This window comes from Patella vulgata, chromosome 4 (genome assembly GCF_932274485.2).
Source record: "Patella vulgata chromosome 4, xgPatVulg1.2, whole genome shotgun sequence".
Classification (NCBI taxonomy): domain Eukaryota; kingdom Metazoa; phylum Mollusca; class Gastropoda; family Patellidae; genus Patella; species Patella vulgata.
Genome location: NC_065882.2, coordinates 66,607,617 through 66,635,131, shown reverse-complemented (window position 1 = coordinate 66,635,131; position 27,515 = coordinate 66,607,617). Strand labels below are relative to the sequence as shown.

The following is a 27,515-nucleotide window of genomic DNA, read 5'->3' as shown; positions in this document are numbered from 1 at the left end:
AACATAACGGCGTAGTGCTACATCATTTTTTGACAGCAATTCAACCATTGCAAAGTCCTTTATATTGTTGACCCAGTGTTTCCATCAAAAAACAGTTACTTTTAATAATAAATGAACTGTTCTTTGAAAATAAAAGTAGTTCCTTTTCAACTGACCAATCAAGGAGATATCGCAGTAGATTATGAAATATATCACACAAGCGATATCTACTGTAGAATGTATTATTGGGTGATAAATCAGAGAATGAAACATGCCTGATCGGTCGGACCCATGGCCAAGTTGTAGACATAAACCCATAAACTGATCTTTTAAGTTTTCGCTCTAGTTGCTATGTATAATTCCGTTGACCCAGAAGAACATTTATTGTTACATATGTTCCCAACAATTCTCGTGACACGCGTTACAATATTCGTCTGCAGTGTCATGAATGACAAACAGACGTGTAACAGTAGACCACAGGATACTTGAGGGTGATGACGGAGACTTGAATAATGTTGATTACGGCATCGATAGTGATTTTCTTAGTGAAAGTAGCGACGATAATGACAATTTTGGACTTTTTCGGGGGTTTTCTTTTGTCAATTGTGTACCTATGATGAAAAATCATATTAAATGTATATGTATATTTCAGAACTATTTTTCCTGGTAGCTCTTGGTCCATACTGGCAGGATATCTCATTTGATGGAACTTTGTGTGATTAGCAATTTTATATTTTGTCACTCAAAATTGTCAAACATTGGCCCACGGACCAGGGGGCAAAATGACCCTATTTCCAATATATATGCCAGAGTTCAAAGGGTTAAGGTCAAATGTTGAATTATTGTGACTTTCATGGAAACTCTGAAATTCGGTTATTAAAGTGTTTTTTGTGACGGGGTTTCCCACTGCTGCCGTTTAAGCATTCCAAAATAAGGGGGGGGGGCGTAATACCAACTATAAAATATATTAAAGATACATTATGGGAGATAAGATAAAGAGATGGCAGTTCTCGCTATAATAGTTAAAAACTAGATAGTGTAAAGGTAATTTGCTGAAAATTTCAGTCAAATTGATCCACTATGAGCCGAGAATGAAGCGGGTGAAATTTTCACATAGTCTCGGTCATCATTACTAAAATCATTAATATAAACAGCATAGTCTCGATTATCCACTGTATTGATTTAATTATCAATGGCCGTTAAGCGGCATATATGAATCTAATCCAGCCAACATCGAAGGCTAGCCTTGACATCGAGAGTTTATTATGGTCTGGATAAGTTAATTAATGTTTAATTGATAATTTAGATAACATTTTAGGCCTAAAGAAAGACATGTAATAAACAGATTTTGCTCTTGCATAATGCATGTTTAATGAACAATTTCCGACCGGGGTAATGTCTCAAACTGTACACACAGTTTTTAAAAAAGCATCTGAGCTACTGTATTTTAAATCCATTTTTGAACGGATAAAAAACACAAATTGACCATACATGGATAGGCTTGCCATACATGGATAGGGTGGCATACTTATCGAAGTACTTTGAAAAACTTTGTGGCACATGAGATCTGGCTGAAACGTTCTAAGTCCGAAGAGAGAGAGAGAGAGAGAGAGAGAGGTAGATAGAGAGAGAGGGTTGGTTTAACGTCCACTCGACACAAACTATTTCATATTGGGACTAACATATGATTCAATTTTATTTCAATAATTCGCTTGCGCATAGGTTCTTTAGCAGTGGGGGGAAAATGGGAGGACCCGGGGAAAACCCATGAGTTTGGACAGGTGACCCTACTTCTTGTCACGTACAACCAGGGAATCGAAACCACGCCAGTCGACTCAATGACAGACTTTATGATACAACGCACACGCGCTAATCATTTGGTCATCTATTCCCCCCCTCTTAGCCCGAAAAGGATAGATCAATTGCGTTGAACCAACTTTTGCCACCAACAAATACAATCAATCAATGAAATATAGACTTAAGAACTGCAACTGTAGTGTTATTATTGTCTTCGTACACGACAAGGGCAGGCATTAGTACCTGCAACTGAACGGACTAACCCCAACGCAGAAAAATGCCGACGTGGTCTCCACTTTAGTGGATGATGTTATATAAATCTTTTAAATGTGATTGGTATGCACGTCGCTATATTAGCCTTAGAAAGAGTATATGCTTACCGATATATTATGCTTACTTAATTGTTATCTATGTCCCCATTATACGAAATGAAATGAAATGAAATGGAGTTTAACGTCCTACTGTTCTGCTCCTAACCTGGGCTAATGAAGACGGGCATACGCCATACAGTGTGCTATGAGGGAAATTTTGCCCGGACAGCGGCACTACGGCCTACTCTTATATCGAATTCCAACTGCCAAGGGATCTTTTAAGTGCACGCCAATGTGTACACGGGACCTCGGTTTTTCGTCCCATCCGAACGACTAGACAGCTTTCCTTGTCAGCCCCTCCGTCCTGCATCACTGACAAGGGAGAACCACGCCGGAAAATCTGGATGAAGTTTCTCGGCCAATGCAGGGATCGAACACCGGACCTCCAGGCTAGCGAGCTAGCGTCTTACCAACTTAGCCACGTGATCCCCCCATTATACGAATATAGACCTTCCTTGTTCTCACAATATACCTTGTCATACGTCTACACACAATAATTGTGTCTACACACAATAATTTAACCTTGACAAAATTTTTTTGGGGTAGTGATTATTTTTCTTCCTGGTTGCAATGTAAAGGTTATAGAAGTTTGTTATGAAATTAGTCACTTGAACATAGCTGGTAAGATGGTGTCCAGGTTTAGTCTGGGTGTTTTTATTCTATTATTTCAAGTGATTCAGATTGAAGGTATCTTTTAATTTAATATGCATAACTTAAGTCTTGCTTTGACGTATATAGAACGTTTTTTAAATCATTTAAATGTTTACGTATATTAATACACGATACTAATATAAGATTCTTGATTTTAATATATTCATATTTAAGAACGCCCCTTACGACTCATACGTTTTTGTCCATAAATAGATTTCTTCGTCATTGAATACCCTTTGGAACTTGTTACGTCAGTATGTTTGTTATATATTTGGTAATTCCTTTTTCGGTAAACGCCAAAATGTGTTTTTATTTATTTGATTGATTTTTTTAAATATGCAGTAGAATTAAGTTTATTTATTATATTGAAATTAATTAAAGACCTGTTGTTAAATTATTATATGTAGTGTATACATACACTTAATAATTCATTAAGAAGAGAAAAGGGGAGAGTGTCATCTTAGTTTGCAATCCTATTATCTGCTACGCCTTCTGCGCGAATATCGAAAATATTTTTTTAGGTTTCATCAAAATTAGATAAAAAATTGTGACCTCTAGAGAGTCCACAACTGTGGTATTACATATTGTTACACTCATTTTGAGCGAGTTGCCATTTGTTCGGACAGTTTCTGTCCAATTTTCACGAAATTCGAACTCAATCGTCATTTTTGTGTAACGATGATATATTTCAACGGTTTTTAAAATCCGATGAAAAAAAACTGTGACCTCTAGAGGGTCCACACGCCAAAAACACGATTTTGCGTACAATCGTAGGTCACAGTCCAGGAAGGTACGGTTAAATATGCGCCAAAGTCGAAAGGAACCAAGAGATCTTTGGGTTATAAACATACAGTTTAAATTTTATCGAAATCGGATAAAAATTGTGACCTCTAAAGTGTCCAAAAGCTAAAAACGCGATTGATTTTTTCATTCAATCAGGAGCCATAATCTATGCAGTTACGCAATCAGGAGCCATAATCCATGAAGTTACGGTCCGATACATGCCAATATCGAAAGGAACTACGATCTTTGGCATATAAACCTATATTTTAAATTTCGTCAAATGGACGGACGGACAGGAGCGACGACAATTTACGTCCATATGAGAATGGTGGCGCATAAAATCGTATAGAACCTGCTCCACCACTGATAATCAACCCTATTCAATTAAGTGCATGATATAACCGAGAGCTATAAATATATTTGTTTAAACTTAGTGTAATACTACCCACATGGCACGTACTAAATGATAAGCCAATAAACTGCACTGCTTTACTACAGGTCTATTATATTAATAACAAACGCGTTGTATTCATACTTTACTTCTCGGGATATTGAGAATTAGGTGTGAAGTTAATTTTTATCTAAAAGTTAGTTAAAAGACTCCACACAAGAAATATACAGCATAATTTATATGTAGGATAAAGCATGAGACTGAGGTGATACTGGGGAAAGAAAGACTGAAGAAAATAACCCGAGAAAAAGAAAAACCGAGGCCGGCAGGCCGAGTTTTTTCTGAAGATTTTCTTCCCCAGCATAACCGAAGTCGAGGACTTTATCTTGCTTATAAACCGTCCATGTTTTACATGTACGCAAAATGAGAATATCCCAAAATTCCCATAAGAAAAACCTGAGATCATGTTTTCTTATGGAGAAAAAAAACCCCTACCCTGGAAGAATAACCTGTTACAGGTTTAAAGAAAAACATTCAGAAGAATAACCCCAAATTCCCCTGTATATAAAAAGCCGCCCACGACTTTCAGACCTCAAGTTATTCCGGGCATAGAATATATCCCAAAGATCAAAGAGATTTACCGTTACAGGTTTATAAAGCAAATTAGAACAAGTGTAAAAGTCCGTCAAGTCCAAGGGGTTGGGTGGACGAATGGTTAACGCATGTGCGTTGCACCATAAGGTCTGTCATTGAGTCAAGTGGCGTGGTTTTGATTCCGATCGATTCCCCACTTGTACGTGACAAGGGTCGCCTGTCCAACCTCGTTAAAGCCCCCTACACGCAAGCAAATTATTCAAATAAAATTAAAAACCATATGTTAGTCCCGAAATGACCTAGTTTGTGTCGAATGGACGTTAAACCCCACCTCTCTCTCTCTCTCTCTCCTGTCTAGTCCAGAACTAGTATTTCTTATTTTCAGAAGGAAATAAATGTGACATATCAGGAGTGTACTTGTAGTAAACTAAAGGATGGTTAAATGATTTCTATTAGATAGATCGATTGATCAAATTGAAGTTTATCAAATTTGTATTGTAATGACCACAGTATGACAATTTGTTTTTTCTTCTTGGTTTTTGATATTAGTGATTTTCGACATTCACCAATATAAACAAAAACAAGGAGAAAGTGTAGTTTTTATGTGAATCCACTGCTCAGGCATACTCATTTATGATATCTTTAGAAAACTGATTTAATCAAATTTAATGTGTTTTGGAAACATTCTGTAGATAAACATCCATCAAATCTGCTTTTCTGAGATTCAATTTTGAATATCGAAAAACGAGCTAGTAAAAACTCGTAGCTACAGCTTTGAGCTGTTAGATTTATTATTTGATTTAATCAAATGCGTCTCTTTGTTCTGTATTCATCGCATATTTTTTAAATCTGAATGTCTAAAAACGAGTAGCTCGGGTTTTTTTTTTATTCGCCAATATCGAAAAAAGAGCTACTTGTTTTTCGTTATTCGCCAATATCGAAAAACGAAAAAGGAAAATCGAGCTAACTTCACACTGCCACCAAACTCATGGCCTACAGTCTGTTTATCATAATTGAAATGTCCCGGTAGGGGCAAAATGGGATTCACCCTAATTTTATATTTGCGACTTCCTGCTGAACCTCACGGTGGTTTCCCTTCCAAATTCAGTAGGTATTTTGTTTGATTATTTAGATGTGTTTACATATTAGTTATCCCTATTGAGTTTTGAAGCACCTCTGCCTGTAAACACTGGGGATTCTAAACTGGCCTACATACACACGTAAAACAACTGAACCTCGGGAGTTGTACATCGCTAGTCTCTTAGACCTTGCTTTATATGTCTGATGCCGACCTCCCCCCACCCCCCAAACCAAACACGCATAATTACTCCTATCGCCCGTCTCGTATTTCTACCATAAATAAATGGTGACAATAAATAAAGGTTTCGCCTTTTTAAATTTTGGTATTTCTAACCTTCAAATAATACGCATGACTACGATGGTTTTATCGGTTCCATTTCATCATCTAAAATGATTGTACTAAACGCCTCTTTTATCATTTTCATCTCCAAAATCCAAATTATATATCATCGAATCTGTAGTCTATGGACATGGTCGACCAGGATTTAAAATCATCATCGCCGACTGACATAGGCGTACGGACCGAATAACATTGGAGATTGTATAATGTTTGCCGGAAAAATACGGTGGCAGCACCCGAAAAACGAACCTACATAACTTTACCACCAAATAACCATAGTAATATCTTGAAAAAGTAACGGCAAGTAGCGCCTAGTGGAGATAATTTTCATGAACTGCAGTATTGAGTTTGAGAACGGCAAGTAGCGCCTAGCAGAGATAATTTTCATGAACTGCAGTATTGAGTTTGAGAACTAGACGCCCTGAATCAAAATCAGAATTGTTTGCATAATATTCTGAAACTCTGAACTCCGGTTTGGAATCACCCCACTTCTTTTTGAGGGATGAAATAATTTTCATATTTTTCGTTTATATCCACTAAAATTTTATTTTTGTAATATTTAGCCAGTGCCCGAAAAATTTTAGGATTATATTATTTTGTTGTAATCTTTCAGGCCAAATCAAAAATGTAGCCTTAGATAAGCCAACCAATCAGAGTTCTATATATCGTGAAAGTGATTCATCTAAAGCTGTAGATGGTAATACTGTTGGTGATTATGATGTAGGAGGATCATGTACCCATACACAGTCAGGTTCACCCGGTTGGTGGTGTGTTGATTTAAAACAAGTCTTCAATATCATCACTTTTAAACTGTATAACAGAAACAACAGTAAGTATACAATATTACCAATATTACACTATGTAACACAAAAACCAGCAAGTATACAACATCAGCAATATTAACATATATAAAGAAACAACAGTAAGTAAACGATCATCATTATCAACAGCATTACATTTTATGTGAGAAATACACTATTTTACTTGTTCACTGTTTCGCACTCTCTTTAAATACGTATTGACCATTAGAGTGTTATAACATAATTTTATTTATTTTATCTTCACGTACTTTATATAACGTATTGACCATTATCATGATGTAGCATGATATTGACAATTTTACCTTCATGAGCTTCATAATGTGTATTTTCCAATAGCATAGTGTAACATGATATCGGCCATTTTTCCATCACGTTATATTTTATAATAACTTTTTTTGCATTAGGATGTTATGATATTGACCATTTTACCATAACGTATTTCACGCTGTTTTTCTTTTGTTTCTAAATATCACCATCACCAGCACTCTTGGGGAAGAAATAATAGAAAAGTGATTACTCTTCATTTAGAAATGACGTAACTAAATTGTGCAGATCACATTATTCATTTTGTGGCTCTGTGAATATGTCGCTGTCTTACTAGGTGCGAACGGTTGCAAATAACAAGCGTTTAGTCTTTGGATGAGTGTAGCACCATAGGTCTTTTGTCTGACGTGGAGAGCGGGTAAGGGGAACCGGTCGCCACATCCTACGTAGACCCATGCATCTTTTCTTACTACATATTTCTGTAGCCTTGTGATCGTCTAGAATTTGTCTCTAGCTGTCTTTACTTCTGCTTCACGTTGTGTAATTACTTCTTACAGTTTCTTAAGACGTTTGTCTTACCAGGAAAAACAATGCGACAGTTTGCTTCTACATTTTATATGTATATAGCTGAATACAGGTATACAAGCATAGCACAAATTACAGTACTAGCTAAAACCATTTCTCTACCCTAGCCAGCCTCGCGGCTGTCTAGGAACTCAGATGGAAGCTCTCTGGAATCTAATGGAAGTCTAACGAATTCTCACAAGTATGATAGTTTTGTAGCTGTGGGTTTTGGACGTTCAATTATCTAATTGGTCAAATATCATGTAAATAAGTATAGAGATTGGTCAAACAAGCTAAATGATGCAATCGTAATTTTCCTTCACATGTTTCTCGACACAATCTATCCTTGAACTCAGACCTTCTTTCCTGTTATTCTCACACTATTTCATAAACAGTTAATTTGCGTTTTAAATAAACTCATACCTTAATATACTGACAATAGAGAATAATTTGTAAAGATAAAAAATGTTGTTTAACCCATCTTATTTCTCTATTCCTGGTCTATAAATTTAAAAACAATGTTGCAACGACGATAGTGCTACAATTCTTCCCCCTTTAAGAATATATATAAAATATATATATTCTAACTAACTATTCACGCAACAGGCAAATATAAATGATTACTATACTTTAAAACAAAGCCGTGATAGAAAAACACAAATAATCAAAAATCAAAAATCAAAAGTTAAAAGTTGCATGCAAAAGCTCTCCAAAAAGTTCATATGTACTTCAAAGTCCTACGAAAATTCACTAATCCCAAACACAGAAAACACAAATTGTCTTTTTTAAATCTTCAAGTGTCCTAATTTCAAAACACTATAACACATCACGTAATACTTATAAAGTTCAGGTTTCACTTTAAATTCTGTCTCAGGAAATCTCAATTTGGTAAACTGGTAAACCATTTCTTCTTCTTGGATTTGTATTGGTCTGTTTCAGCTACCATAGTATCAAGTTGAAACTTTCTTTTTTTTTCTTCTAAGTATGATTGGGTTGTACAATTTTATCCGTCAATCAAACATAAAATAAAACCAAGTACGAACAATCCAAACCAAAAGACAGAATTCGAAGTCCTAAAAAACGTTATAGGCAAAAAAGTGTATTCAAGCAAAATAGTGTAATCAGCAAATGGACTGCTCCCCGTGTACAAAATACAAGACAAACAGTGGTAACAGGTGTCCGGAAGAGTAAGCTTACCCTGCCTGGCGCTACACCCGCCATAGCTGCAGCCAAACTATTAGGCGAAAAGTCGGTAAAATAGCGTGATTGGCCAATGAACTATCGGTATGCAAAATGCACGCGATGAACTGTGTTAACGATGTAGTAGACATTATCAGGGAGATAGTAATAGTATACGTGTCAATTAAATATATCTAGAATAATAGCCGAGAGAGACACGTTATATTTATCAATCAAATCAATATGACGGCCATAAAACATAAAACATAAAAAGGTTTTAATAAGTTTAGTGCGCAAGTATCCTTGTAGTTGAAGATTAGATGACAAATGCCTCGATCTACTTAAAAAATCAGAATAAAAGGAACAAGCTCTCGCGTAACAAATTAGCTGAGACACAAACACTCCATAAGCTGGTGATATTGGAATGTTACTACTAATAAATGGAAAGTTAACAATCGGAAAGTCAAATTTAACACTCAGTTTATGGCAATTGTCAAAATCGAGACGCAGATCCAAGTAGGAAGCGTAATTGTCACTGTCAGTGATGTTTTTAATTTCTAGCTCATCAGGATATATGAATTCTACATAATCACTAAATGTAGGATTATTAAGTGATAAAACGTCATCGATATATTGATAAGTGAAATTAAAAAGTCTGACTGATCGTTTATTAGTTTTTACGAGCGTCTGTATGTAATCGGCTTCGTACGAATAGAGAAACAGATCAGCAAGCAAAGGTGCACAGTTGGTGCCCATGGGAATGCCAACCACTTGCTGATATATTTCCCCTCCAAATTCAACAAAGATGTTATCAATTAAAAAATCCAACATCTGAATTATCTTGATGGCCGTGAATTTGTTTTTGGAATCACTGTGATTCTTAACGAAATATGTGGAATTGTAATTTACAACTAAATATTGATATCTCGCAGTACCTGATTTAGACGAAAAGACACTGTGAATAATGTCTTTCAACCGGGCTTTTAATTTACTATGGGGAATTTTAGTGTACAAAGTAGAAAAGTCAAACGTTTGAATAGATGAGACTCTTTGGAATTTTTCAATATCCACATTTGATTTATACCACTACGAGAGTATATTTTGTCACAGTATTTTTGAATACCCTCTTTAACAGCCGTTAGTATAGATGTCAATACTTTTGAAAGTGGTTTTGTGGAACAACGGGATGAACCTGCTATAAAACGTTGCTTGTAGGGATTTTTATGTAGTTTAGGTATCCAATATAACAAGGGCAAATCTGTATAGGTATCTCCACACGGAGTACCAAATGAAGTGAGTACAGATTTGTGATTGGATATAATTTCATCCTTACTAAGAGTAGATCGTTTGTATGTAGCACTGTCGATTGGTTTCCCGAAATTAAGTTCGTTGAACAGACAGTCAAAATAATAACGTTTACATATAAATACTATGTTATTGGACGCCTTGTCAGCCGGAACAATGACATACTTGTCATGCAAGGCATTGAGATTTTCAACAATGCTAACATCATTGAAAATAGACTTAGGCCTAGTGTCAACTGACAAACGTTGCATGTATATTCTTCGTTTAAGTAAACGACTGATAGATTTAGTCCAATCAGAGAGAGTATCCGAGATAACATCTTCCCTCTTGGCCCATGATCTAGCGTAGTCCTCTACGTCATCCATAATAAGTTTGAAATTTTGATCCCATGAAAATGGTTGCGGTTCCCGGTATTTGGGTCCTTTGGACAAAATTTCACGTAGCTTATTATTCTGGACTATGTTCAAATCACCAGTGACCTCATGTCCAGCTGGTGGGTGAAGGAAGGACGACGTAGAGCAAGAACAGGGTAGAGGGTCATCATATAATTCTTTTGCATTGATGTTAGATAATGCATTTCTGTAATTAAATATTTTGGATGCAATGGGTTTAGTATAAGTATAAGAAATCCTAGGAACAGTAACAGTTTTGAAGTAAGGAGGGATGTGTGCTGTGACTTGCTTATGGTGTAATATTTGGCTTAACCCGATAGCATCAATGCCTTTATTAGCAAATTTCAGTTTTAGAAATGAACTGTTGGTGGTGTGTGACGCATCAGGCTCAGTCGTAATGTCCAAACGACGGTGGGCAACATGTCATTGCTATCAGACCAAGAACTAACTATTCCTAAATCATTAAAACTTTATTTTTATATATTAGTCTTATATTATTATTTCGAAAACTTACAAGTAACTCACTCTTAATTAAAATTAAACTTTATTTTACTATTAATAAACTTTGATGTGTCCCTTTAATTATAAATTTCCAAACTAACTTTGACCTCTTGACCTGAACTCGATATACAATTTTATAATTTCAGTTTCTGTTTTAGAATTCCGCCATTATTTTTTTATTTCTCCGTTAGAAATGTGACCTTTTGCCCTAATCATTTACAATTTTGTATTTCTGTTTTGACTACTATTTACTTTTTTTTCCATGTCAACCAAACAAATATAATGTTATCGTACACCACTGAATGTCTAAAACAAACCGGATCCATAGCTTATTCCAACATTAGTATGACATAACACTATCGAGAATGTCAATGAAATATGGCCAGTATATGAATGACATTCCATTTTATCCTACAGTATGACGCGAAACCCCATTTCATTTAATTTATAACCATGTCCCAAGTGAATGAGTGCACTTTCATCCACAGGAACATTAGTCTATACACATACAGTTTACTATATTAACGCGTCACGTCAAATTTAACACAATGTTAGAACCTATTGTTTATTATAATTCGACCTCATGTCAAATTACACATTCCTAATGATTGCGTACATGTCGACAGCTTAAAGCAATTAGCAGTATATATTAAACGTTAATATTACGTTTCTAAAGCAAAAATTTAATTACATAAAATTATATACAGACAAAATTTACCGTATACCGCCACTTTCCTAAAAAGTGTCGTATTCTTACTTTAACCTCATATTAAACTCGTATTAATGACTTTGCGATAATCTCACAATTTAACGAGCCAATAATTTTAGTGTTTTCCCACAACAACTCTAAGGCCTGGACTAAGGGCCTCAAAATTATATAGCTGAACACACATATACGAAACAACACAAAAACACAAATTAACGAATCCCAGTAGAAAACACGGCCAACTAGGAAACTAGAGTTAATCACTCACAAACTTCATCCTTAGCTCTGCCGTCTTTCCACTGCGACACGGAGACAACATTAGTTCCTTATTTTATTCCCTATTCCGTTTCCTTATCATTCCTTAGTTATATCAAAACATTTTATTTTTTAAAACCTACTCCCTAGAGACCCTCGATCACTTTAACTTTAATTTTACTCAAATTTACTACAGGTCATGTTAACCCGATAATATACATACCTATAGCTTGTCATATTATATTGTTTACTAAACTTGTCTATCAGAACCGATGAATGACTGTGATTTATGCTCTATACAGTTAAATTTTAAATATTTAGTTTCTAATCAGATTTTAACATTAAATTAATATTATTTGGTCTGTAAACAAATTTAACACATTTAATTTACCAAACAAAATGTATTTACCCAATTTTTCGATTATCTTCACCATATTTCTTTTTTTCCACCAGAATTTTTCCTCTGTTGCTGGATTGTACAGATCTTTTTTTCTTCTTAACGTCTTCAAATATGTATTCTTCTTCTAAAGTGACTTCTTACCCCAAAGGTCGAAACTTCAGCACAGCACCAAATCGAATATGTAGCACCATAGGTCTTTTGTCTGACGTGGAGATCGGGTAAGGGGAGCCGGTCGCCACATCCTACGTAGACCCATGCATCTTTTCTTACTACATATTTCTGTAGCCTTGTGATCGTCTAGAATTTGTCTCTAGCTGTCTTTACTTTTGCTTCACGTTGTGTATTTACTTCTTACAGTTTCTTAAGACGTTTGTCTTACCAGGAATAACAATGCGACAGTTTGCTTCTACATTTTATATATATATATAGCTGAATACAGGTATACAAGCATAGCACAAATTGCAATACTAGCTAAAACCATTTCTCTACACTAGCCAGCCTCGCGGCTGTCTAGGAACTCAGATGGAAGCCCTCTGGAATCTAATGGAAGTCTAACGAATTCTCACAAGTATGATAGTTTTGTAGCTGTGGGTTTTGGACGTTCAATTATCTAATTGGTCAAATATCATGTAAATAAGTATAGAGATTGGTCAAACAAGCTAAATGATGCAATCGTAATTTTCCGTCTCATGTTTCTCGACACAATCTATCCTTGAACTCAGACCCTCTTTCCTGTTATTCTCACGCTATTTCATAAACAGTTAATTTGCGTTTTAAATAAACTCATACCTTAATATACTGACAATAGAGAATAATTTGTAAAGATAAAAAATGTTGTTTAACCCATCTTATTTCTCTATTCCTTGTCTATAAATTTAAAAACAATGTCGCAACGACGATAGTGCTACATGAGACGAACAAAAGAGGTCCACGTGTGTACTCGTTGGCGTGCGCGTAAATAAACCCTTGACATGGGAATTCGAGGTAATCATATGCGGAAACACCGCTGTCTGTGAAATATTCCTCCACAGCACATGCGTTGCGTATGCCCGTCTTCATTGACTCGGTTGGCGTAGAAATATAGGACGTTCAACCCCATTTTTAATTTCGATATTCATTTCATACACAATTATGTACACGTTTCTAAAATAAAATAAAAATAACTAGTTTAATGATCTTTGGGCTGGGTACACCAATGAATGAACGATTATAATAGACTCAGTTTGTATACTTGCACTTGTAAACAAAATAAAAATAAGTAGTCTAATCATTTTTGGGGTTGGTATAGCAGTGTTTGAATGAATGAATAAACGCTTAGAATACCCTAAGTTTTTAAATTTTCTTTTGTAGATATAATTTTGTTTTTGAAATAATCTTAACCTTTCTTTGTATTTTATTGATCATAAATCCTTTGTGCTGCACACTTCTATCTGGATGGTAAATATGTTAACCGTTATTCACGTTCTTTGTGAAACTATTAAACTGGTGATCGGCTTAGGTTACAGCATTACAGTCATCCAACTTGCCAGATACTGGAACAGTTAATGCGGATCTTCTAGACTGAAATGTTTCTAAAAATTTACGAAGATTATCTTCAAAAAACACGGGATACTACTTCTCATGTGTGTAGGAAGTATACTTTATGATTTGTGTAACATGCTGTGATAAATATAATTTGATAAATATATTGTATGTTACAGATCAAGAGAGATTACAAGGTTTTGAGATAAAGATAAGTTCCGGTGATGAGTGTAATGAATCAGGATTTACATCAGCTACATCATGTTATGTAAATACACCACCAACAGAACAAGATGTATATACTATAGAAAGCTGTAATCAACAACCATCTACATCTTTATCTGCTAGAACAGTATTTATCAATGTTACTGGTATACTTACATTATGTGAAGTTAAATTATATACAGGTCAGTCCCCTTATTTTATTTACAGGCTTATCCGATTTTCTTAGTGAGAAAAGTCAAAATTTTTGTAAATTTCAAACTCAGTAATAAATAAAAAAGAAATATACGATATTTCAGGGGTTTCAAGTAAGAAAATAACATACCTCTTTCCTTTTGAATCTTTAGCGTAATCTCATCTACCCGTGTGAAACAAAAACGACAAAATACAAATTTCTGATTTCATCTTGTACTCATTTAGTCAAACCTTGTAACTGTTAATCTCTGGCATATATCTTGCTACGTTCTGCGGCTACATGTAATACTGAGATAAATTCACTTTCATACATTAAAGTGTATGCACTGCTTTCTGTTTATTGTAATATTGCAGCTCTAATAGTTCATTATAGTAAATGACAATACAGTAATCTTACACGGACTGGTACAGAATACAGAAAAAATAATTATTTTTTCAGGTTGTACAGGAGATGATTGTGAGTGTGATGATAACTGCGAGTCTTGTATTGTAACAACAGGTGTCTGTAACTCATGTAAATCTGGTTGGTTTGGTACAAACTGTCTACAACAATGTTCTACATGTATGATATGTGATAAATCAGATGGTACTTGTAATGATTGTATTAATGGTAGATCTGGTATAAACTGTGAGAAATCATGTATAGTTACTAACTGTATAGGTAACTGTGATAGGAATACAGGACAATGTACCACCTGTACACAAGGTTACCATGGTGCCAACTGTCAATCAAGCTGTAATGGTGGTTGTCTAAACAGTTACTGTAATAAAGATACTGGTGAATGTACTTCTGGGTGTAGATCAGATTTTACTGGTAGTAAATGTGAGACATGTGTACAAGGTAGATACGGTACCAACTGCCAACAGAACTGTAATGATGGCTGTCTAAACAGTTACTGTAATAAAGATACTGCTGTATGTACGGATGGATGTACCAGCGGAAGATATTCACCAAACTGTGCAGCATCATGTACAGTTACTTACTGTGTCGGTAACTGTAATAGGACTACAGGAAAATGTACTAGCTGTAGACAAGGTTACCATGGTGTCAACTGTCAATCAAGCTGTAATGGTGGTTGTCTAAACAGTTACTGTAATAAAGATACTGGTGAATGTACTTCTGGGTGTAGATCAGATTTTACTGGTAGTAAATGTGAGACATGTGTACAAGGTAGATACGGTACCAACTGCCAACAGAACTGTAATGATGGCTGTCTAAACAGTTACTGTAATAAAGATACTGCTGTCTGTAGGGATGGGTGTATCAAAGGAAGATATTCACCAAACTGTGGATCCCAGTGTACAGTTACCAACTGTGTCGGTAACTGTAATAGGACTACAGGAAAATGTACTAGCTGTACACAAGGCTACCATGGTGTCAACTGTCAATCAAGCTGTAATGGTGGTTGTCTAAACAGTTACTGTAATAAAGATACTGGTGAATGTACTTCTGGGTGTAGATCAGATTTTACTGGTAGTAAATGTGAGACATGTGTACAAGGTAGATACGGTACCAACTGCCAACAGAACTGTAATGATGGCTGTCTAAACAGTTACTGTAATAAAGATACTGCTGTATGTACGGATGGATGTACCAGCGGAAGATATTCACCAAACTGTGCAGCATCATGTACAGTTACTTACTGTGTCGGTAACTGTAATAGGACTACAGGAAAATGTACTAGCTGTAGACAAGGTTACCATGGTGTCAACTGTCAATCAAGCTGTAATGGTGGTTGTCTAAACAGTTACTGTAATAAAGATACTGGTAAATGTACTTCTGGGTGTAGATCAGATTTTACTGGTAGTAAATGTGAGACATGTGTACAAGGTAGATACGGTACCAACTGCCAACAGAACTGTAATGATGGCTGTCTAAACAGTTACTGTAATAAAGATACTGCTGTATGTACGGATGGATGTACCAGCGGAAGATATTCACCAAACTGTGCAGCATCATGTACAGCTACTAACTGTATAGATAACTGTGATAGGAATACAGGAAAATGTTCTAGCTGTAGACAAGGTTACCATGGTGCCAACTGTCAATCAAGCTGTAATGATGGTTGTATAAACAGTTACTGTAATAAAGATACTGGTGTCTGTAGGGATGGATGTACCAGCGGAAGATATTCACCAAACTGTGAAACACCATGTACAGTTACTAACTGTGTAGATAACTGTGATAGGATTACAGGACAATGTTCTAGCTGTAGACAAGGTTACCATGGTGCCAACTGTCAATCAAGCTGTAATGATGGTTGTATAAACAGTTACTGTAATAAAGATACTGGTGTCTGTAGGGATGGATGTACCAGAGGGAGATATTCACCAAAATGTGGATCCCAGTGTACAGTTACCAACTGTATAGGTAACTGTAATAGGTATACAGGAAAATGTACTAGCTGTACACAAGGTTACCATGGTGCCAACTGTCAATCAAGCTGTAATGATGGCTGTCTAAACAGTTACTGTAATAAAGATACTGGTGAATGTACGGATGGATGTACCAGCGGAAGATATTCACCAAACTGTCAATCAACATGTACAGTTGCTAACTGTGTAGATAACTGTGATAGGAATACAGGAAAATGTTCTAGCTGTAGACAAGGTTACCATGGTGCCAACTGTCAATCAAGCTGTAATGATGGTTGTATAAACAGTTACTGTAATAAAGATACTGGTGTCTGTAGGGATGGATGTACCAGCGGAAGATATTCACCAAACTGTGAAACACCATGTACAGTTACTAACTGTGTAGATAACTGTGATAGGATTACAGGACAATGTTCTAGCTGTAAACCTGGTTGGTATGGTATAAACTGTGAACATAGATGTTCTAGTAACTGTACTGGAGAATGTAATAAATCAACAGGTAGATGTACAGAATGTAAACCAGGAATATTTGGTGATGAATGTAATACACCATGCCCCCTTAACTGTTTTGATAATTGTACTAGAATAGGTGGTATATGTAATGGCTGTAAAGCTAATACAGACGGTCTATATTGTAATTCTACATGTGGGGCTGAATGTCTACCAATTACAGATGGGACACAAGAAACATGTGATAGAAATGGTACATGTACTGAATGTATTGTGGGAAGATATGGTGATGGATGTGATAAGATCTGTAGTACAACTTGTAAAGATGGATGTGATAGAACAAATGCTAGATGTAATTCCTGTGTTGATGGTAAAAGTGGACATACGTGCGATAAGAACTGTAATGATAATTGTACTGTTTGTAATCAAGATGATATCAACAACTGTACTCAATGTAAAGATGGGAGATGGGGAACATCGTGTAATAAACTGTGTATTTCTAACTGTAATGGACAGTGTGATAAATCTGAAGGAACATGTTCTATCTGTAAACTTGGTTGGCATGGTAACGTATGTCAACAACAATGTTCTACCAATTGTAAAGATGGTTGTGACAGAATATCGGGAAAGTGTAGAGGGTGTAAAACAGGATTTCTGGGTCACTATTGTAATGTAGCATGGTCTGTCTGTCAGAACCTATGCAAAGCTGGCAATTTTACATGCGTTGGACGCCAAGTAGTGTCAGACCAGATTATAGGTAAATATATATTAAATTTGTTCAAATAATCCATATCTTTAAGTATAAGAATCAGAGATGTTCATACTATATATATGTTGTGTATTGACATATCAAGAATTAATTTTTATCGAGCGTCTTCTATTGGCCGGAAACGTTAAACTAAAGGAAATGCGCATAGTCTCATAATTTGAGGTTTCATTATTCATTGGTAATATTGCTACTAATATCAGTGTATTTTTGTTTTATGATTTAAGATAAGAATAAAGATGAAGATATGAGCCCAGCTGTAGGTGGTGTTATTGGTGCTATATTTGGTATACTAATTACAGCTATAATTAGTGTTACAGTACATTGCTATATTATTAAAAGGTAAGATATACAATTTTATGAACGTATAGTCCGAAACAGAAGGTAAGATATATTACCGCTTCGTTGTGCTTATACCACATTACTAGACAACAAGTCAGCATGTAAATTATCATTGAGACAAGGACATGAGAGTCATAGATTGTAAGCAATCTGTTATGTTAATTTTAAAATGAGTTTATTTTCATTTACAGAAACCAATCATCTAAACCAGATAATGAATCACGTGGTTATAGATATAATAATCACCCTACTATAAATACATCAACAACAGGTGGAAATAACTCTACATCTGATGATATTACTTATGATACTCTCCAAGAAGTTTCAACTCAACAAAATGAAGCAGTAAATCAATACCAAACATTAAACCCAGATCCTACATATGTAAACCTTGGTTTACAATAAGACAATAATGTGGGGAGGAGGATTTGGATTTTTGTGACCATGGTTGTATAAAATACAGGCATGTGTAATACGATGTTAAATTTAATACAGACAAGTCTGAGCTTGTAGTGTTTAATAACAATACAAACAATAAAGAAATCAATAAAGATGTATATTTTAATGGTAAAATTATTAATATTGTAGATACAGAATTACACCTAGGTAATTCATTACAATCAGAAACAAGAGAGCAGGTAATTCTAACAGGTGTTAACAACTTCATAACCAGTTTTAATGTTGTAAATACTTTCTTCAAACATGCCATTCAAATGTAAAGTATAAGTTATTTAAGACAGTGTATCTGCCACTGTATGGTTGTCAGCTGTGGGATTTCTCCGATAGGTCCATTGAAAGATTTTACTGTACTTGGCGCAAGTGCACTCGTAGGCTGTGGTATATTCCATGTCGTACACACAATGTCCTTATTCCATTACTTTGTCAGGATTATTCTATAGAAGCTCAGCTTCATAAACGATTTGTAAAACAGTTTATTAGTTCAATTCAAATATGTCTGTAACAGATACAGTGTCTCTAGATACGATTTATATAGTATAAAAGCAAATAAACTTTTAAACATAATAAATAAATGGGATAATACCAATGTATATCAGTCTGATCTCAAAAGAGCTGGTCAAATTGTAGATATGATATGCGTGAGTCGCGCGAAATTTACTCACATAAAAAAGATCTTAATGAAATAATTACTTATTTATGCCTTGACTAAATGTATTTATATATATTGTAAAGAAGTGTACACTAATGTGCGAATGTGAAATAAAATAAATAAATAAATGATCATATTAATTATTATTCATATTAGTTGAAATGAAGTGCGCGACTCTTTGAAAAGGTAAATTGACACATTTTAATTCATTTGACCTAAAGTGTTCTCACTATTATTAGTATTATTATTGTCCGAAAAAATACAAATGACGATTAACTGCTTTAAAGATATATGTACAGTCTATACTAATATAAACAGTCCATTTAATACCTGTTATTAAGATCATCAAATGTATAGCAACCACTACATCGAAGTTAGTTTATAAATAGATCCTAGCACGTCATTATATACACAAACTTCTTAATAAAAAGGTATTGTGTAAGACTGTATCTCTGGAGTTTAATTTATGTTGAATATGTCATTATCATTGATGTCAAAAGAGTATGCCTACCTGTATACCTGTACTAAGGTCAATTCTGGACATAAATTATTTGTTTTTTTTAATGACCGGCACTTCTTGGTATACTGCAGGTTATAGTATTTATTTGTTACAATTTTTATCAAGAATTTTTTAGAAAATACTTTAATAATTTAGAATATTTTAGAAAATACCTTCGAAAATACTTTAATAATTTAGAATATTTCAAATAACACTTCAAACATGAATTATCAGGGTCATAACTATTCTCTCAAAACATTAATCGTGTGTGTGTAGGTGTGCGTGTGTGTGTGTTATTAAAAGGTAAAAAGCAAATAATGAAATAATAATACGTAATGCTAATGAAATGTTAATTTACTATAATCTTTATAAAACGTTTATAAATAGGAAGTACCTGTCAATATGGCATGTTTGAATATTTTATTAATTCGTTTATTTACCAATGTATATACTTGTATTGTAGTTATTACGTGAATGCTTGTTATGTCAAACCTAGTGGTTAGAAGTATTTCCATATAAATATAGGAGTGTATATTGATACATGAGTTATTTAGATCTAACCGACTTGGTGGTATTATGTACTATTCGTTTATCCGCGGTCTATTGATTGTATGTATGCAATATTCTTTATAATTTCCCAGTATTAAAGGTTAAAGAATCATCCAATAATCTTGTGATATCTGCAGGAGCATATCGGTCAGAATCATATATTCCTGAAGCAATGGCCCCAGAAATCCCTCTCTAGCCATTGCTCTACTGAGACTGAAAACTTGAGTTTTTGACAGAGTGTGTTTATTCTCCTCGTCTAATCAGTAAAATAAAGGGAATTGTCATGACTGGCCGTTTAACGGGTGTAATCCCTTTACAAAAATCCCATTGTTTATTAGTGCTCATATCAAGAAAGATTTTACCCTTGGATGCATCGGCGGCCAACATCGATACTGGCATGGGTAAATTTTGTCATCGCTGAAACTCGCTATTGGGACAAAATTCTTTGCCTCAAATCTCCGATTAAATACTATAAACGTGTTTTTTTTTCACGAAATAGTACACACACCACCCAGTTCGCCCGCGAGGGCAAAGTAGGCCTAATTTTTTGTCGCCGGTCTCAGAGAGGCAGACGGACGGACGGAATTCCAGTTTAGGGGCGTTCAGCTGGAAGCCCCAGGTCAAAGGCAAAGCCCCAATAGCAATAAACCACCAAGCACCAACGCTTTCAATGCCGGACCAATGTTCCTCTCGTACTAGTCAGTCCTTCCCGTTCGTAACCACTCATTCGTAAAGATTTCCCTACCAGTAGGATAAAACTAACCTGTTGATGGGTGATCAATCCAACGCTTGGCGAATTCTGCTTCGCAATGATAGGAAGAGCCGACATCGAAGGATCAAAAAGCAACGTCCCTAAGAACGCCATAAGCCGGTTATCCCTATGGTAACTTTTCTGACACCTCTTGTGGGAAGCAGTAAAGAATAGAGCTCTCCCATCGTCACCCAAGGGGCGACACAAAAGGATCGATAGGCGTTGCTTTCACACGGATCCCTCCTTCTGAAAAGCATCCTCAAGCCAGCATTTACCCTTCCGCACTACCAAGGCCCCCCACCCCCCCTTCTGAAGCTGGCCTTGGTTCGCCCGCACTAGACTTTCGCGGACACATCACCCCAGTTCAATTCGGAACTGACTCTGTCCTCGATCGACCTCGCAAGACGACCACCTGCCTTTAGTGCAAGGAGACCGACCCCTCGCTTAGCACCGTGTGCTCACCGACACAGCCCCGAATGCTCCGAATGCCATTCCAGGCTCCTGTACTATCTGAACGAACACATTGGTAAATTTGTTTGCAGGAGCCTTGTTTTCCTAGATTCCATTATCTTCCAAACAAAAGCAAATACCCGGTATCTCCACCATATATGACCACTTATCTTTTAGCTCTTCAATGCTAGTATAGATTATGACTAACGTAATAGCTACCGGGGATTCGAAACCACGCCAGTTGACGCAATGACAGGCCTTATGATACAGTGCGCACGTGCTAACCATTCGGCCATCCACCCCCCCACCACCACCACCACCACCACCACCCCTCATAATGGATATTAAAATCTCCGACAATAATTGTAGAATTCTCCCCTTTCTTACTGTTCCAAGCACCCAAAGAGTTTTTTTGTCATGTGTGGCTACAACTGGGTTATTTTGCTGTAATTTCTTCAAATATGATATTTGAAACTTGTGTATAGTGTAAGATTTTTAGGTGAAATTTTGGATTATCATGTTTTTGGATAGAACATTGCAGTTCAATATGGACATGTTTGTGCTATTTTTAGTATCGGCTTTGTCCTTGTCAATACTACTAGTCTGAACCTTGTGAACTGTCAAGACTAAATACTATTTGGACGAACAATAGAGTTAACAATGTTGTGACTTTTACCATATTCCCGAAGCAATGTACTGATAGCAAAATCTTGGGGTTTTGACGAAGTGTGTCTTATTGTAATGGTCCAATCAAATTTCTCCTGAGTACAGTAGACTCAAGAAGGTTTGCATGACTGACCGCTTAACGGGAATAACCACCTAATAAAACCGCAATGTTTGTTAGTGCTGATATCAAGTAAAATTTTACGTGTTGATGCATCAGGAGCAAACATCAATACTCGCTAATGGTTAGCACGTGCGCACTGTATCATAAGGCCTGTCAATGAGTCAACTGGCGTGGTTTCGAATCCCCGGTTGTACGTGACAAGGAGTAGGGTTGCCTGTCCAACCTAGTGGGTTTTCTCCGGGTACTCCGGTTTCCTCCCACTGCTAAAGACCCCTAAAATTAAACCATATGTTCGTCCCGAAATGACCTAGATGGTATCGAGTGGACGTTAAACCCCATCATTGGCTGCACTTTCATGAATAAGCAATCTCAGGCAATGAAATTAAGCACGTGGTACATAACTGAAAACGGCGACATTATTAAGTCTATATATTGCATTAAAATATGACTTGTTGATTTAGAGTCAAATCGACTATTGGCATGATGTAAACATATCGACATAGTTTTTGTCGTTTAGAGGTGAATTTAATGCGTCGAGTCGACTTATTAAGTCGATTTTCTGTAATATAACTCATGAAGTTGACATATTTTAGTTCGATGTGTTGCGATATTATCTCAATAAGTAGTGACCCAAATACGCTTCCATACAACGTCAGAGAGTGTGAAGTCGAAGATTTTCAAAGACGAGAAAGCAAGAAGTCAAGAAGTCGAGAGGTCGAAGGCGAGAGTACGAGAACCCGGGGATTTTCAAAGACAAGAAAGCGAGCGAGAAGTCGAGGAGTCGGGCAAACAGGGAGAGAAGTCGAGATTATGCAATGGCCGTAATAGGCTTCCATAAGTTACTTGGACTAAATCTTAATTTAAGATGCAGTCCTCAAGACTGGATAGTTAAAATGCTTTCACAATCACCCGTCACGGGACAATTAATGTTCCCTAGATTCCCTCGAACAGAACACATTACTTACTATTTTAAATACCAAACATGATAAGAAAGTTTTTGACTGAAACTAGATGGTATTATCTGGTAATCCATAAAGTGGGTTTATTGATCATTTGAACACCGTACCGTCTTCTTTAACTCAACTGGTGCATAAAAGTAAAACGTTAAACACTGTTTGGTTTCATTTATCATGTAATGAAACTTTGAATTTGTGTTGCCATTGCTTAATGAATAATAGACTCAAATATTGGCGGCGTTGCCCTGAAAATCGAAATTATGATTAATAGTTAACATATTCCTGGTCGATGTGTCGTCAATTAATTTACAATAACTTGAAATCTTTTAAGGGTTAACCAACTGAAGTTTTAAAATATACATACTAATAGACAATGCCCCTTCTGCAATTAAACGGCGGAAAAAGAAGTTGGCGGAAAATAATTCAGGAATATACTTAGGCCTCAATATGTATTGTAAATCGACAGTAAGTAATGACAAAATTTAATATATTCTGAGCCCCCCAGTCAAGTTAGGTGACAAATATGGCTTCTAAAAATAGATTTTTTTATAGCTTGGGGTATCTCCTCGCGTATACAAAGTTTTGAGAGGGATTTCAAGCAAATTTTTGATACATTAATTAGTTTGAATACTTTTTTTAATCTAAAAATGTCTAGAAAGACATTTATTCCGTCATATATATACCAAAGACATATTCATTGTATATTTATTTGTAAACATAGTAAATACCGATGATACTGAGTGTACATAAATATACTTGGCCTGCGGTAGTTTAATAAAGTTGGCGAGATTGTCATATTTACGTCTTCTGATGTTTTGCGCAAGGAAGATTTCGAAAAAAGCAGGGGACTATTAAAATTGGTTCGTCTGTCTGTCCGTCCGTCCGTCCATCCGTCCGTCACACTTTGTGGGACCCAATAACTCTCCTTCTAATTGAGCTAGAACGTTCAAACTTTGTGTAGGTGTTTATTAGGTCAATGCCTTGATGGAGTTCGAAGATGAGCATTTTCTGCTTAGGGTAAGCAGAGATAAGCAATTTGGTTGGTTGATGCTTTGGGTTACGAGTGAGGACACTTGGCGTATAGTTATATCACATCGATGCCTTGACTAAGTTCGATAATGGGCGTTTTCTGCTCAGGGTAAGCAGAGCGGTAAGCAATTTGATTGGTCGTGACTTTGGAACACAATAACTTTCACTCTAATTGAGATAGATTGTTCAAACTTGGTTAGGTGTTCATTAGGTGAATGTCTGGATGAAGTTCGATGATAAATATTGTTTGCTTACAGTAAGCAGAGATAAGCAATCTGATTGGTTGATGCATGTAAAAGAACCCTTGAGATGACTTAGAATTCGATAAGGAGCGTCGTCTTACATGCTTACCTTTAGCTTTCTGTTAAAAAGCAAACAATCAGTTGTTTTTATAATGCAGTATGAAATACATTATTCAACTAGAGACATAATGACATGCATTACAGCCTGTTATGCAATGACTATTGTATGTCTCCAACCATTGGAAAACGGTGTGTTACTATTAATAGCACTTGATCAATACACAATGTAAACCTTGATAAATTCGTTTATAGTAACCATATCAACATGGGAAGACGGGAATTATTGGCCAGATGGCATAACCCATCTTTTGTTCGATCTTCTTCCCCTCTTTCTATATCAGAGTATGTCCCATAGTTGCTTGGTTCATTCCCGTAAGTTGCAGCCATGTAACCTGTTTCTGTTACCTTTAGTCAGTGCAGAATTAATGTAAGACGTTAAACTCCATTTAATTTCATTTCTCAGACCCTTTTCCTTGCCCATGATCATATGTTTGAGATACCACACTGTGTGGGCCGAGAGAGAACCCGAGTTTAACGCCCACTCTACACAAACTAGGTCATTTCGGGACTAATGCTCTGAGTGGAAGCCGTCAATAAATCCCACCTAGTCAAGCATTCAGCCATGGTTCCACGTCTTAGTCATTTTATAATTTTTTTCTTTGTCATCAACATATCTAAAACAAAACTATATATTATTTAACGATATCTGCTTCTAGTCCAGTCAATTTACGAAAAAAAGGGGGTCTCCCCCAACTAATTGCAAGACAAGGTTTTTTAATGGTTATTGGTAGTGTTGGGTCTACTGAATGACATCCTAAAAGTTTACCAAAATGGGACTTCCGGAAAGTTCCTAATTTTCGGATTAATTGTTAGGTTTTTTAGTACATCAGTCAATTCATGAAAAAAGGGAGGTCAACCCCCAAACAATTACAAGAAAAGGTTTTTTGGTGGTTTCTGGTAGGGTTTGGTGTACTGAATCACATTCTAAATGTTTACCAAAACTTTTGAGGGTAAATGCTATATTCTTTAAATTATTTTTTTGTAAAAGGGGACATCCTAAAAGTTTACCAAAATGGGACTTCCGGAAAATTCCTAATTTTGAGATTAATTGTTAGGTTTTTTAGTACATCAGTCAATTCATGAAAAAAGGGAGGCCAACCCCCAAACAATTACAAGAAAAGGTTTTTTGGTGGTTTCTGGTAGAGTTTGGTGTACTGAATCACATTCTAAAACCGGAGTACCGGAAAGTGGCAAATTTTGAGGGTAAATGCTAAATTCATTAAATTATTTTTCTGTAAAAGCATAAAGTCGTCAATTTTTAAGTGAAACAAATGAAACTGACAATTGGCCTCAGGGTGTCAGGGCCAAGCTTTCATATGAAATGGTTTTCGTATATGTCCGATGACCCCTTGTGTCATTTTCGGGGGCAACCCATCCTAGAAACCTATGACCGAGAACCCACATATATGAATGGGCATAACTCTGCACTGTTGCGTCATAAAATAGGAAATTTGGTCATTCTCTCAATTGTAGATATACCAGTGACGTTCACTAGTCCCTTACCCCATTTTGAGATGTATCCCTACGCCACAACCTACGACCGAAACGCCACAACCTGTGACCAAAATCCCATATTTACGAATAGGCAAAACTCTGTACTGCGTCGTCATAAAATGGTAAATTTGGTGTCTGAACTAATGTTTTTGGGGTCAGTATTTCATTTGAAGATATGCCCAGTGGTGTTAATTGGCCCCTTGTACCATTTTCGGGGTACTTTATCGCGTACTAGCATATTTGGTATGTACATGTTTTGAGTGGTTACCTATATCCCCATAAAATGCTGTAGTGGAAAATAGGTAAAGAAAGACAAGCAAAAGGTACGTAAGGAATCCTTTACCAATTTGCTCTACATAGAATGAAGAGCGTTGTAATCTAAATGATTTCTAATAAACATGGGGTTGTTTTCCATTAAATGTGCAACTTTTTCTAAAATACGCCTTAATATCTGATTGCTGGGCTATACAACATTATAGTTCGCGTCGGATAAACTGATATACATCCGCAGAAACTATAGGAAAGGCAAAAGTTCAATACATGTGGCTGCTGCTTTATGTGATGAATTTAAGTTAAGAGGGGGTTGAAATGTTATCACACACGCGTACTGTAGAATGTGTTATTGGGTGATAAAAAAGGATATATTGTATACATAAACATGATATTATTGATATACCTATCAGGTACGAATGTATAATATTTACATATGTTATTGAAATATGCAGTATGTGTGTCAGTGGTGTTTCCAATTCATCGGTGTGTAGCACCATAAGTCTTCTGTCTGACGTGGAGAGCGTCTATGGGAAACCGATCGCCACATCCTACGTACGACCCATGCATCTTTTCTTACTACATATTTCTGTAGCCTTGTGATCGTCTAGAATTTATCTCTAGCTGTCTTTACTTCTGCTTCACGTTGTGTGTTTACTTCTTACAGTTTCTTAAAACGTTTGTCTTACCACGAATAATAATGCATAGTTCGCTTCTACATTTTATATAGCATATAACTGAATACAGGTATACAAGCATAGCACAAATTACAATACTATATAGCTAAAACCACTTCTCCACCCTATCCAGCCTCTCGGCTGTCTAGGAACTCAGATGTACCCTCGATCTCTAGAATCTAATGCAAGTTTGTCTTAAAACTTTACTATGATTTATTTTATAAGACTCCTGCAGATCACGCACAGAAAGCCTGTTCATGGCCCTGAACCTGTGCAATTAACGATATGATTGGTTACTTTAAGCTAAATGATGCAATTAGAATAATTCCACTCACGTG

General features: G+C 36.0%; 1 protein-coding gene across 1 annotated transcript; it reads left to right on the top strand.

The window, feature by feature from the left end:
* The first annotated feature begins 14,875 nt into the window (after positions 1–14,875).
* LOC130012409 (multiple epidermal growth factor-like domains protein 10) lies at positions 14,876–20,521 on the top strand. Its single transcript, XM_056100274.1, has 5 exons — positions 14,876–14,972; positions 15,447–15,638; positions 16,989–17,894; positions 18,131–18,245; positions 18,437–20,521. The coding sequence occupies exons 1-5, from the start codon at positions 14,876–14,878 to the stop codon at positions 18,648–18,650; spliced, it is 1,524 nt and encodes a 507-aa protein (XP_055956249.1). The 3' UTR covers positions 18,651–20,521.
* Positions 20,522–27,515: the final 6,994 nt, after the last annotated feature.

Coding starts and splice junctions, on each gene's coding strand:
- LOC130012409 (XM_056100274.1), top strand. CDS start 14,876: ATGATATGTGATAAATCAGATGGTACTTGTAATGATTGTATTAATGGT. Junction 15,639..16,988: donor TACCAACTGTGTCGGTAACT/GTAATAGGACTA, acceptor ACTGTAATAAAG/ATACTGGTGTCTGTAGGGAT. Junction 18,246..18,436: donor CATTGCTATATTATTAAAAG/GTAAGATATACA, acceptor TTTCATTTACAG/AAACCAATCATCTAAACCAG.